The sequence below is a fragment of the Cheilinus undulatus genome, linkage group 15 (assembly GCF_018320785.1).
Source record: "Cheilinus undulatus linkage group 15, ASM1832078v1, whole genome shotgun sequence".
NCBI classification, from domain to species: Eukaryota; Metazoa; Chordata; class Actinopteri; order Labriformes; family Labridae; genus Cheilinus; species Cheilinus undulatus.
The window spans coordinates 2,791,894-2,806,270 of NC_054879.1; the positions used below are offsets into that span (position 1 = coordinate 2,791,894).

General features: G+C 42.6%; 1 protein-coding gene across 1 annotated transcript in view; it reads right to left on the reverse strand.

Moving 5' to 3' along the window:
* thsd7ba (thrombospondin, type I, domain containing 7Ba) overlaps positions 1 to 7,841 on the reverse strand; it is a 245,787-nt gene extending 237,946 nt beyond the window's left edge. Inside the window, exon 1 of the mRNA XM_041807413.1 lies at positions 7,682 to 7,841. Within this exon, the coding sequence (XP_041663347.1) occupies positions 7,682 to 7,841 (160 nt within the window). The remainder of the gene's footprint in view (positions 1 to 7,681) is intronic.
* Between the last annotated feature and the right edge of the window lie 6,536 nt (positions 7,842 to 14,377).

The following is a 14,377-nucleotide window of genomic DNA, read 5'->3' on the forward strand; positions in this document are numbered from 1 at the left end:
GTATCCAAACCTATCTGGTCCTTTGTGAAAAATGAATTGCCCCCTGAACCTGTTCCATAACTGAAATCAGGTGTTTGTGATAACTGCTGATGAGTATTTCTCATTGGAATGTTGTCCCACTCTTCTTCACAGAATTGTTTTAACTTAGCCGTATTGGAGGGTTTTCCAGCATGAACTGCCCATTTAAGGTCACACCACAGCATCTCAATTGAATTTAAGTCCAGACGTTGACTTGGCCACTCCAAAATCTTAATTTAGTTTATTTTGAGCCATTCAGAGGTGGACTTGCTGGTATGTTTCGGGTTGTTGTCCTGCTGCATAACCCAAGAGTGCTTGAGCTTGAGGACATGAACTGATGGCCAGACGTTGGCCTTCAGGATTTTCTGGTAGACAGCAAAATTCATTGTTCCATCAATCACAGCAAGTGGTCCAGGTCCTGAAGCAGCAAAGCAGCCCAAGACCATCACACTGCCACCACCATGTTTGACTGTTGGCACGATGTTCTTTTTATCAAATGTGTGTTATTTTTACTCCAGATGTAACGGGACGCACAACTTCCAGACAGTTCCACTTTTGTCTCATCTGTGATGTGTGATGTAGTTGAACCCAGATGCAGAAACGGTAAACAGTTTTAAGAGTTTTATTGTGCACAGAGAGGGGGGAAATCCAAGGGGTCCAGGGAGTGAGGATCTTCGTGGGTGAGAGTGCTGATGTCGAGCTGCAGGTGAGCGGTGAGTGAGGCACTGGAAGGAAGAGGAGAGACGCATTAGTAAAGAGCCACAGGTAAGCACTGGAAATATGCAAAAATTCACAAGTGTGAAGGGAGCTGACCACAGGTGAGTATCTAGCAAAACTCTGGCACTGCAGAGAGTTTCCAGCAGCCTCTTGAAGGGACTCCTGATTAGAAGATTCGCCACAGGTGTGATTACTCTCCGCAGTGCCGTGGGGGATGGTGCAACCTCAGGAGAAGCAGTGACAAGTTACCAGCACAATAAAAGGACACCGGAAGCCAGAAACAGGAAGTTCCACAAAATAAAACAATAATTCCAGAATAAACAACACAGTACTCCCCTCTTAACGGACGCCTCCTGGCGTCCTACCTGGCTTGTCCGGTTGGCCACGTAGAAGTCTCGCAGAAGGCTGTCATCCAAGATCAGTTTTCTTGAAATCCACGACCTTTCCTCCAGGCCATATCCCTCCCAATCAACAAGGTATTGAAACCCCCATCCTCGTGGCTGCACATCCAGGATCCCGGAGACGGTGTAGGCTGGATGGTCATCGATGATCTGGGGGTGGAGGGGTGACGGTAGGTGGGCTGAGGTCACTAGCAACCACAGGTTTGAGCAGGGACACATGGAACGTCGGATGTATTTTCACAGAGTTCAGGAGCCTGAGGGCGACTGCAGATGGATTAATAATTTTCACAATCTCAAAGGGTCCAACAAAACAAGGAGAGAGCTTAAGTGATTCCACATCCAAGGGCAGGTCCCAGGACGACAACCAGACCTTTTGCCCGGCCTGGTACTCGGGAGAGGGAGAGCGATGCATGTCTGCCAACCTCTTATTTCTCTCAGCAGTTCGTGAGAGAGCAGCTCTGGCGGTCCTCCACACCTTTCTCATACGCCGGAGATGATGCTGGACAGACGGGCCGGCCACAGATTGCTCCTGCTCAGGGAACAGAGGGGGTTGGAAGCCAAAGCAGCACATGAATGGTGACATATCTGTGGCTGAGGAGGTGAGGGAATTGTGAGCGTACTCCACCCAGGGTAGATGGGATCTCCAGGAAACTGGATGATGGGCAGCAACATGACGTAACGCAGCTTCCAAGCTCTGGTTCGCCCACTCTGTCTGGCCGTTGGTCTAAGGGTGGTATCCAGACGACAGGCTGGCTGTTGCGCCCAACTCCTTTCAGAATTCCTTCCAAACAAGGGAGCTAAACTGAGGTCCGTGGTCGTAGACAATGTCACAGGGGATTCCATAGAGCTTAAACACATGAGACACTAGTAGTAGGTTGGCTGTTTCCAGAGCAGAAGGGAGTTTAGGTAACAGAACATAATGCACAAACTTGGAGAATCTGTCAATGATGGTTAGAATGACGGTGGTACCTTTGGAGGGTGGAAGTCCAGTGACGAAGTCCAGAGCAATGTGTGACCAGGGGCGACTAGGAGTGGGGAGAGGGCACAACAGACCAGCAGGGGGAAGGTGAGAGGATGTCCCTCGGGCGCAGACTGAGCAGGCTGCCACAATCTGACGCGTGTCTCGCGTCATGCCCAGCCACAAGTGTCGCTGGAGGAACTGGAGAGTCCTTTCAAAACCAGGATGGCACGTTAGCTTCGAGGAATGGGTCTACTGGAGCACCGGGGATCTTACCTCCTCAGGGACGAACAGGCAGTCTGGAGGTCCGCTACCGGGGTCCAGCTGCTGTCTCTGGGCTTCTTTAACGATGGTTTGGATCTCCCAGGAAGCCGCTCCAACCACGCACGAAGGAGGGATTATGTGATCCGGTTCCTCTGGATCTCCTGAACCGGAGTCCCTCCGGGACAAGGCATCAGGCTTGATGTTAGGGAACCAGGTCTAAATGAAAGGGTAAAGTTGAAGCGACTGAGGAATAGGGCCCACCAGGCCTGGCGTGGGTTAAGGCAATGGGCTCAGGTAAGCTTAGTTCTTGTGATCAGTCAATAAAAAGAAAAGGTTAGCTCGTGCCCTCAAGCCAGTGCCTCCACTCTTGCAGGGCCCACACTACAGCCAGCAACTCCCGGTTACCCACATCGTAGTTCTTTTCTGCCGGAGACAGGAGACGGGAGAAAAAGGCACAAGGATGCAGCTTCTGAGTCTCTGGATTTCTTTGGGAGAGAATGGCCCCGACCCCTGTATTGGAGGCATCCACCTCTACCACGAACTGAAGAGAAGAGTCTGAGTGTTGAAGCACAGGAGCAGTGGTGAACAGAGTCTTAAGCTGGGAGAAAGCCTTCTCAGCCTCAGGAGTCCACCAAAAGGGGGAGCTAGCAGAGGTAAGTTGTGTGAGGGGAACTGCCACCTTACTACAATCCCTACTGAACCTGCGGTAGAAGTTAGCGAAGCCTAGAAACCTTTGCAGCTCTTTGCGGGAGGTAGGGGTGGGCCACTCAGTCACTGCTTGGATCTTGGCGGGATCTGGCTTGAGCTGACCCTGGGCAATAATGTAGCCTAGAAAGCTAACTGAGGGAGAATGAAACTCACATTTCTCTGGTTTAACATAGAGTTTATTCTCTAGTAGCCTCTATAAAACCAGGCGGACATGCTGTTGGTGCTTGTGGAGGGTGCGGGAAAAAATGAGGATATCGTCTAGATAGACAAAAACGAACCTGTGAAGCATGTCCCGGAGAACGTCATTAATCAGGGCCTGAAAGACTGCGGGGGCGTTAGTTAATCTGAAGGGCATAACCTGGTACTCGAAGTGTGCTAGGGGTGTGTTAAACACTGTTTTCCATTCGCCCCCCTCTTTTATACGGATCAAATGGTAGGCGTTACGGAGATCAAGTTTTGTGAAAATCTGAGCTGAACATAATGGTTCGAATGAAGGATCAATGAGGGGGATAGAGTACTTATTTTTAACAGTGATGTCATTAAGGCCTCGGGAACCAATACAGGGGTGGAGGGAGCAATCTTTTTTTTTTTTTTTTTTTTTTTTTTTTTTTTAACAAAAAAGAATCCAGCCCCTAAAGGAGAGGAGGATGAACGAATGAGACCGGACACCAAAGACTCTTGGATGTAATTCTCCATCGCTTCATTCTCAGGTCAAGATAGATTGTAAAGCCGACTGCTGGGAAGGGGGGCACCAGGGAGCAGGTCTATGGCACAGTCATAGGGACGTGGGGGGAAGGGATACCGCCAACTCCTTGCTAAAGACTGGGGCTAAATCATGGTACTCGCCAGGGACACTGGTAAGGTCAGGCTGACAGGGGGCGACTCTAGGGCGAGAGGAAAAAGGGTTGGCGGAACGAAGGCAGTGAAAATGGCAGTGGACACTCCAATTAGTGATAGAGGCGGTTTCCAATCGATCTGAGGGTTGTGAAATTGTAACCAGGGGAGACCTGGCACTATGGGAGAGTGAGGAGAGGGAATGACAAAAAAGGAGATGTCCTCGCGATGATTACCAGAAATAATGAGTGTAAGGGGAGCGGTGCGATGGGTTACCTTGGCTAGGACCCTGCCATCTAAGGCGGTGACTAGAGGCTTGAGGGGAAGCTGAAGCTGGAAAACTAACTCATCCTGGATGAAATTATCATCCGAACCGGAGTCAATGAGTACCTGGAGGGGAAGAGAATCCCGCTCCCACAGAAGGCAGGAGGGGACAGTAATGCGAGGAGGAGAGCTGGGGGTAGAAGAGGTGTGGCTCACTAGTGCGCTCTCCGCCATTAGTGAGCCTTGTCTTTTGGCGTCGAGGGACAGGAAGCTAAGAAATGGCCCGCTTGACCGCAGTAAATACACAGCCTAAGGTTCACCTTCCTCTGACACTCACTGGGGCTAAGTCTAGCTCTGCCTAACTGCATGGATTCTACAGAGGGTGAGTTGGGAGGAGAGACATTAACTTTGGGGGTGACAGGAAGGGAAGGGAAGGGACTGACCAAAAGAGGGAGCCAACTGACTGGGTCTAGACTGCCTCTTCTCCCTCTGTCTCTCTCTCAGCCTGTTATCTATCCTAATAGTCAAAGAAATCAATTCCTCAAGGGAGTCTGGCTCATCACGGGAAGCTAACTCGTCTTTAAGCTCATCGGAAAGACTTCTTAAGAATATCCCCTCTAATTCTTGTTCCCCCCACCCGCTCTCAGAAGCCGTAATCTGAAAATCTACAGAAAAATCTGCTACTGATTGGGAACCCTGGGAGAGAGAAAATAACCTCTTAGCGGCCTCTTGGCCCTGCAAGGGGTGATCAAAAACTCGCACTAATTCGCTGGAGAACTCAGAGAAAGAAGCTAATAAGGGGGAACTCTTGTCCCACAGACTAGTGGCCCAACGGGAGGCTTTACCACTTAATGGCTTTACCATTTATCACGTAGGCAATTTTGGCTCTGTCAGAGGGGTAACTGCTAGGTTGCTGGTCAAAAACTAAAGAGCATCTTAACAAAAAACCACTGGCTGACCCTATCTCACCAGTGAAAAACTCTGGTTGGGGGACATAAGGTTCTTTCTGTGGGGGAAGGGGAGATGGAGCTGAGGCTAGAGGGTTAGAGGTGGCAATACTCACAGGAGTGGGGACGGAAGGAGCACTGGGAGGCTGAGTGGCAGTTTGCAGGTGATTAGAGAGTGTGGAGACTTGGGTGGTGAGGCTTTGTAGTGACTTCATGATTCCGTGGAGTATGCTTTCGTGTTGTCCGAGGCGTTGTCCTTAATGTGTGATGGCAGTTCTGATTGGGTCCGGATCTACTGGGTCCATGCTGGCCAGAGTTTTTTGTGATGTGTGATGTAGTTGAACCCAGATGCAGAAACAGTAAACAGTTTTAAGAGTTTTATTGTGCACAGGGAGGGGGGAAAATCCAAGGGGTCCAGGGAGTGAGGATCTACGTGGGTGAGAGTGCTGATGTCGAGCTGCAGGATAGCGGTGAGTGAGGCACTGGAAGGAAGAGGAGAGACGCGTTAGTAAAGGCCACAGGTAAGCACTGGAAATATGCAAAAGTTCAAGTGTGTGAAGGGAGCCGAGCGCTGGAGATTACCACAGGTGAGTATCTAGCAAAACTTTGGCACTGCAGAGAGTTTCCAGCAGCCTCTTGAAGGGACTCCTGATTAGAAGATTCGCCGCAGGTGTGATTACTCAGTGCCGTGGGGGAATGGTACAACCTCAGAAGAAGCAGTGACAAGTTACCAGCATAACAAAAGGACACTGGAAGCCAGAAACAGGAAGTCCCACAAAATAAAACAATAATTCCAGAATAAACACCACATCATCAGTCCACAGAATATATCTCCTAAAGTCTTGGGGATCATCAGGATGTTTGTTGGCAAATGTGAGACTAGCCTTTGTGTTCTTTTTTGTCAGCAGTGGTTTTGGCCTTGGAACTCTCCCATGATGCCATTGTTGCCCAGTGTCTTTCTGATGGTTGAGTCATGAACTCTGACCTTAACTGAGGCCAGTGAGGCCTGCAGTTCTTTGGATGTGGTTCTGGGTTCTTTTGTGACCTCCTGGATGAGTCGTTGTCCCACTCTTGGTGTCATTTTGGTTGACTCCTGGGAAGGTTTCAGCACTGTTCCCAGTTTTCTCCATTTGTGGACAATGGCTCCGACTGTGGTTCGCTGGAGTCCCAAAGCCTTGGAAATGGCTTTCCCAGACTGATAGATTTCAGTCACTTTGTTTCTCATTTGTTCTTGATTGTCTTTGGATGGTGGCACAATGCTTTTCTTTCTGAGACCTTGTAGCCTGCTTCACTTTGTCTGACAGCTTCTATTTAAGGGATTTCTTAACTCAACAAATCTGGTGGTAATCAGGCCTTGGTGTGGCCAGTGAGACTGAACTCAGCTTTCAAAAAACGATGGTTAATCACAGTTTACACATGATTTAACAAGGGGGGCAATTCCTTTATCACAGGGCCAGATAGGTTTGTTTTTTTTTCCCCGTCAAAAATCAAATAATCATTCGGACACTGCATTTTGCATTTACTTGGGTTGTCTTTGTGAAATATAAATATTGGTTTGATGATCCAAAAAATTTAAGTGTGATAAATATGCAGAAACATCAGGAATCAGAAAGGGGATAAATACTTTTTTCATGGCACTGTATGTGTGTTGCAGGGGTGTGTATTGGTGGAAGTCAGTTGGCTGAGCTGCATCATGGCCTGGTATACTCTGGTACTAAAGATCTCTTTGTTCCCCTCATTCACTCTCTGATTTGGACTTCTCCCCACAGGTGTCGTACAATTTGTTTATTTTCTACCAAACTAAGTTGACTTTTTGTTATCTTTGTAGAATGTGCTGATGACATCACCAGCACATTCTACCTTCACCCATGCACATCTTTAACTGACTTCCACACCTCATATTGTAAATATTTAATTTGACCTAATTTGATTAAATTTAAAGTTCTTTGGCAAAAATTCTTTGGCAGATGATAATCTGATTTGGTATGCCTTGGATTCATAAATATTTGCTGATAATTTAGCTTTCCCAAGTTTGGTAAATAGAGAATAATTTAAAAATGTATTTTAGAGTTGTCTTCTTCTTTGTGTGACATTCTGAGAAAGGTCATGATAGTGGTCACACATTCAGCATATCTGACTCTGCTTTAACAAGTTCAGCAAAATTCTGTTGTATTAAAACCTGACAACTATTTTTCCCAGCAAATACCAGACAAGAAAACCCTAAAAAAAAAAAAAGAGGATTTGTCTCGATATCGGTAATTGTAATGGCTCTGTGAATTGTTTTACTTTTGAGATGAAAAAAAAATGACCAGAATGATTAATTCTGAAAAGTCAGGAGAAGATGTTGATTATTATATCTGTGGTTAAAAACAATCAGTTGGAAGGAAAAGCTGTGCTACACATCAATGAAGATTTTCAATAGAGTGCTTAGCTAAAGCTTAAAAGTCATTCAAAAGTTTATTGTGAACTGGGCCAAATACACCACTGAAATCCAAGTATTTTGGCCTCCATAACTTGAATTTTGAGATGTGCTACCTTTTTTGAAAATTTTTAAAAACAATGTTTTTTACCTGTTTTCCATGAGAACTGTTGGTCCTTAGAAAACACAAAGTCTGGCTGGACTGACAAGAAAAAGAGAGACAAGAGCAGATAAAGGCTGAGGTAGGTCCTTGCTCGCTGAGTCCTGGGATTCCCATCAAAGGCATCTTTCAGAGTTATTGTCCAGCTCATCGCTGCCTCTTTTATCCCTGTGGGGAGAACATGATATTTATCAGTAACTCATTCTGGACTTGAAAATCCAGAGGAAGAAGCTGTAACCCTTCAAAATTGGCAAAAAATGTGGAGAGTGAAAGAAACTATATGGCAGATGTTTTAAGATAATCCCTCAGTTAAGAATGAGGGCATTCATTGTCACCTTCCAGAGTCTCGAACACCCTGCTGGAATCAGAAGGTATGAGTATCTGTGTCTATGCCTTTCCCATAAGACCCAACATTGGAAACGCTCCAGAATCTCATCTTTAAAAGGCAGAAATTAAAATGCAGGGAGAGTGGAGCATAAACTGTACAGTTTATGCTTGTGGTTAATCAGGTTATTAGTACCTTTTCAATCTAGCTACTTTAGTTAGTTTCCCTGCTACATGTCCTGCTACATTCATGTCCTAGGGAACACAACAGTGTTTGCAAAATTTGCCCTGCAAAGATGCTGAAGAGTGGAAAACAGTCTTAACACAGTGGATCCCTTGTAAGTCTTCATCCTTTTGATATTAAAACGAAGCGGCAGTGACCGCTAGCATTAGCTGCAGGCATTAGGACCTAGACAACAGCTAATACAAGGCAGAGCGCTGAGGGAGCAGGCACTGGAAACTGCAGAAAGTTCATCAGAGCCAAAAGGCAACACTAATAATGACAAAATCAGTTTGACAGTCTCCTGATCCACTGTTGCTTTCACAGACGTATCCCTGCCTGCTCTGGTTGATGTGGTCTATCAGTCAGATCGACATTAGGAACAGAAGTTTAGCCACAGACCATGATGGACTTTACACTCTTAACCTAAGTCTGATATAACTTCTATTTGTTCATATTTTTAATCTTTATGTAAAACATCAGATCTCTTTATTTCTGACTTAAGCAGCAAAACAAAAGCCCCCCAAATATCTCTGTTAAGCATGACAGCCTGTTATCATTTGGTTTCATGTCTAATTTAACATGAGTCAGCTGAATCCTTGTTTAGTTTATTTAAATGTCAGATTTGACCACTTGTCAAGATACTTAAATTTATTTCAAGGGAAAAGGGGAAAACCTATGTCAGTTGTTTGTGTATGTTTGGTACACAAATGTTTAACTAAAAAAATGACAGCTGTAAAGTCAGAATTTTTTTGATGTAAACACGAGTAATGTCAGTTAGAATTAGTTATAATTATCTTTGCTCACCACATATTAACCCCTTCTTACCCCCAGATGTGCATAAATACATCCAATAAACTTTTTTTTTTTTTTTTTTTAAATCAACAATTGAAAAAAAAAATTATCAGCTATTATTGGTTATCGGGCATCAGGAGGAGGAAATTATCGGTATCAGTTCAAAAAAATACTTATTGTGCATCACTACTAGAAACATTTGGGTTTGACATCAAAAGATGAATATGAGACAAGAGATCAACATTTCAGCTTTTAGGTATTTACATCTTTAATGCAGAACTTTGAAGACAGCATTATTTGTAACGGGACACCAAATGTTTTGGTGATCAAAAGCATTGGAACAGCTAGACTTAATAGATTAAAGTGGATAAGACTTAATATTTAGTTGAAAATCCTTTTCTTGCAATAACTACGCCAAGCTTATGACCCACTGACATCACCAAACTTTAGCATTTTTCTTTTGTGATGCTTTTAGGCTTTCACTGCAGCCTCTTTCAGTTGTTGTTTGTTTTGGGGGGTTACTCCCTTCAGTCTCCTCTAAGCAGATAAAACGCATGCTTTATAGCAGGCCTATTCAGTTAGTTTCACAGATGAACTTGTATGTTTGGGATCATGACCTTTAGCCTTTCCATCACATTGTCTTATCAGTCCATAAAGCTTTGTCTCTTAATGTTTGAGGCTCATCTCTGTACTTTTTGGGAAATTCCAGCCTGGCCTTCCTGTTCTTTTTGCTATTAAGTGGTTTGCATCTTCTGGTGTAGCCTCTGTACTTTTGTTCATGAAGTCTTCTGTGATCAGTAAATGGTGATACCTGCTCTCTAGAGGTTGTTGCTGATGTCACTAACACCTGTTTAAGGCTCTTTCTTTACAGCTCTTATTATATTACTGTAGTCAGCTGCTGCTGTTTTCTTTGGTCTATCAGTTTGACATCTGTTACTAAGTGCACTAGTGATTTCTTTCTTCTTCGGGACATTCAAAATGTTTTTCCTGGTTATGGCCAATGTCTGTGCAATTTGTTCATTTTATCTATGAGTCAAAAAATGCACACATATTTTGAAAATAAAAAAAACATTTGATGTTATCTTTAATTTTCACATTAGTCTTTTCATTTTAATAATTAGAGCTAAATAACAGCATTTTCTGAAAAAAAAAATCGAATGTCTTTTCTATTTCATTTTAATAATGTCAAACATTTGGCAAATTGAAAAAGAAAATTAATTGAAAAATTAGATAATTTAATATTCTTTTCATTTTTGAGTTAAAAAAATGCACACACCTTGTGAAAATGAAAAAGCATTTCTAATAAAGCATTTACTATTTGAGTTATGAGAGCTATTTAGTAGATCCTTTTCTGAAAATTAGAAATAAAATGCCCTTTTCTCTTCAGTTGAATTATGTTAGGAAAATTGCATGTTTGAAGATAAAAATTAAAATCAAAATCGGTAAAAAGGAACTAATTTTTGGAAAATATAAATGCATTTCTGTTAATTTATTTTGATTTTCGAATTAGACTTTTCATCTTAATTTTGAGCACTATATGATATGGTAATATCAATAGAGCTGTATGAGAAATAAAAAAGATTTTTAACCAAAAAAGTCAACACTATATCCCATTAGCAAATCAAAGGCAAAAAATGCAGTCAAATTTCTTAAATCTATTTTTAATATCAGACCCATTGGTCTAGCATGAAACAAAATAGGAATTACAAAATAAAACAGCAAAAGGATGAAATAACCTATTTTCAGTTTTGAGACAAAGACATTCATACCAATTTTTCCAGCAACAACATGAAAACCCTGTGTCACTGATTGTTTGCTGAGTGACATCATGATTTTCTTTAGCTCTGGAAGGAGGGGAAGGGGGAGAGGAAAAGAGCATATGTCTGTGAGGAGAGGAAAAATAGAGAAATGTTTGCACCTGTGTCCTGCAGTTACTGTTTACTTCTATGTGACTTTTTTTGAGCTGAACGTTTTTGATAAAGGATTAAAAAAAAGCACTGCAGAGGCACGCGCTCTTGCTCTGCTCATGCGTGCACTCCAATAAGTGCTTTTATTTTTTTGGATACCTGGCTGTAATACAGTACCTTATTCCCTAGTAAAATTTGGGGAGGGTATGATGGTATTTAAAAATGGATGCTGCCCAATTCAGACTTGTCAACCATGGCAAAATATTTTGAGTGCCACATGCTGCTTTTTCCGCAGATATTTGCAACTCCTTTGCTTTGCACACAGTAATTTCCCTATTCACTGGCTGGAAATCAGTTCCAAAAAGAACCAATTAAACCTACATTTTTGATTACAATGCCTGTTACCTGCAGCTCCCTGTAGGCAGCTTAATGCTGTCAAAATTTGAGAGCAAAAATGAGATCCGCCTGAGAAAATGAGATTTGCTAGCTCAGATCTCATATTTGCTCTCAAATTTTGACAGCATTATGCCGCCATATCCCTGGTGACTTATGTCCACATCATGATTGCGCACTGTGCAAAATGCATGATATGGGACTTTAGAGGGTCGGAAGCAGAGCCGGCCCGAGGCATATAAGCGGCTGCTTAGGGGCCCGTCGTAACCTGGGGGCCCCCCAAGAGCGAGGAAGTGAATGTTCACAAGCATCTCAGAAATAAACTTTAGTAAGATCAGCCACGGTACGAAGGGTAACAAGGTGCCAGGAAGGCCCACCACAGACTCAGTGGTCTAAATCAATGTTTTACATCGGGGGATTCATATTAGAGCCTAACCGATATGGGATTTTTGGGGCCGATGCCGACACCAATACTGGGGGCTAAAAAAAGCTGATATCCGATATATTGGCCGATAACCGATATTTTGGCCAATATATAAAATAAGAACATTGATATACACAGGACATATACTGTACATGAACACAAATGTGGACATGTGAATAACCAGTTGCATTTATCTTTGTTTATTTCACAAAGATGCAACTTAGACGTCATTAAAATGCTGTATAATAGTCTTATACTGTGGCTGTGGACCATATTAGACAGGAAAATGATAAATGGAGAGCCATATTTACATCGTTGTGGCAAATATTCACATAGAATATGTTTACAATGTGTTTCTTGATAACCCTGAGGAAGGCCACAAGCTTAAATGCGCCTGTTCTATAAAGTTGTTCTCTAAAGATCTACTTTTAGTGAAACTTTCTGTCTCCACACTGGTAGAATATGTCACAGGAAAGATAAACACGTATGAATGCTTTTCTGGTTTGTGCTTTTCAAAGTAAAAGCCCGGTTTAGCATTTCTATAGAGAAACTCTGTTCACTTGTACAGAATGCTTTTATTTTGAGTAGTTCCCGACACATTTCCTCTATACACTGAATCAAGTCGCTTTGAGGACAGGGCTTTGACAGCAGGGAGATGCCGCTGACACGCAGAAAACTCACGCCCTGTGTGAAAGCCGCACCGGCAGGAACCGGAGCTGAAGTGCGGCACACGCAAGCAACATAACACGATCCCCGTCTGAAACGGGTGTTAGTACTCCACTCTGCTGCAGTCGAACTGCGCAAGGACGAGGCTGCTTGTGAGTGCTTAGGGACGGAGAGGAGCCTATGGCAGCAGCGCTGCTCAGTGAGAAGAGCAACGATACGTGCTTTCACGTCAAAGTCTCCAAAACTCTCCAATAACACCAGAAAAAGTCACTAGAGTTGTCGCTAGTTGCTTTTTTGAAAAAGAGTCGCCAGAGGGATCTGGAAACTCACTAAATATAGCAACAAAGTCACTAAGTTGGTAACACTGAGTGAGGGAGAGCTGCTGCTGCACTCTGCGTCTGAGGGTGAGGGGACAGGCTCTCAGGCTGAGTTCAGCATGGAGACACAACACAGAGCAACAGGAGCAGAGACAATCCCTGCGCAGCAAAAAAAGTTAATATATCGGCTACATTTTGGCTGATGTTGATTCATCTGTGAAACGCTTTAATCGGCCCGATGAATCAGCCCGCCAATAAATTGGTCAGGCCCTAATTCATATAATGCTGTTTTAGACAGTTTCTCAAGTCTGTTAGTTAAAATGAATGTAACGTAATGTTCTTGAACGCACCAAACAACAGTCAAACAGCATCTCTGCACCGGAGCAGTACAGGCATGCTAAACACTAACTAGAGTCCTGTTAAACTCGTGGTTTTCTGAAGTTTCTGTTACCAAATGACTCCACACACAGTTTTGTTTCTTCTTAGCGGGAAGCTGAGCTGTGAAGGGTCTAATTGTTTTTGTACCGACCGGGAGAAAGGACATAAAGAAGATAAAAGTTAGCAGGCTTGTCATCATGCCCCCATGGACTCAGACAGCATCTGCAGACCACAAGGATAGATAAATACAGTGCTTAACAAATTTATTAGACCACCTGTCATATTTGTCTCAAAACCATCATGAAGTACTTTAATGCGGACTCTTTCATTTTCAGTCAGCTTTCCATGTTTTACCATTTTGAACAGGAATGAGGAATTTCAAACTGAATTCACACAAAATTGAGCTGGCTCACTGGGCTTCTCTGAGAAGTCAGAAATGAATCAAGCATAACATTCAACCACTAAAACTCATTTTTCTGTTCAGGAATGAAAGTAAATAACTATAATTTGACATATTAATCATGAAATAATAATATGCTTTACTATTTTTTCTTTTTTGTTGTGTGTGTGAATCAGTAAATTTGAAAATTCATGGATAACAATAATAATTATATTTTAGCATTAAAAATATCATTTGGGTTAAAGAGTTTCATATTGGTGTATTAACCATTGCAGAAACATCAAAAATGATTTTGGTAATTACCAATGCTGTTAATTTAGGGCAGCTGTGGCATAAACCTTACTTTGGTTAGGGTTAGGGTGGTCTAATAAATTTGTTAAGCACTGTATGATCACAGGTAAGACACGGTTTAATGAATTTAGATGAACAAAATTAGAGTAATGACATGACTTCGTAGCCCTGTAGCCTATTATTTTTGTATTTAACTAAGAAACGAAGCTTGCATCAAGTCAGTAGTCTGTGTGTAATATCTGACTATAGGAGGGGATTTCATTTTAATACTGATCATTAAAGATCTGTAAAGTAAATGCTTATTACATAAAACTAACTGATTGTTACTGTAATAGGGTTTATGGTTGAGGTTAAAAGCATGTAAAATAAATGAACTACTAGCCTTCTGTATTGTTTTGTGGCTCTAAAGCCTTCTAAAAAGCCTTCTACTTTAAGCACTCTATTAAAATGTTTATGTTTTTACTGCTCCTTTTTACTGTGTCCTTGTGGCACTTTGAGATTTCTTGAAATGAAAAGTGCGTTATAAATAAAATTTATTATTATTATTATTATTATTATTAATAAAATGTGAT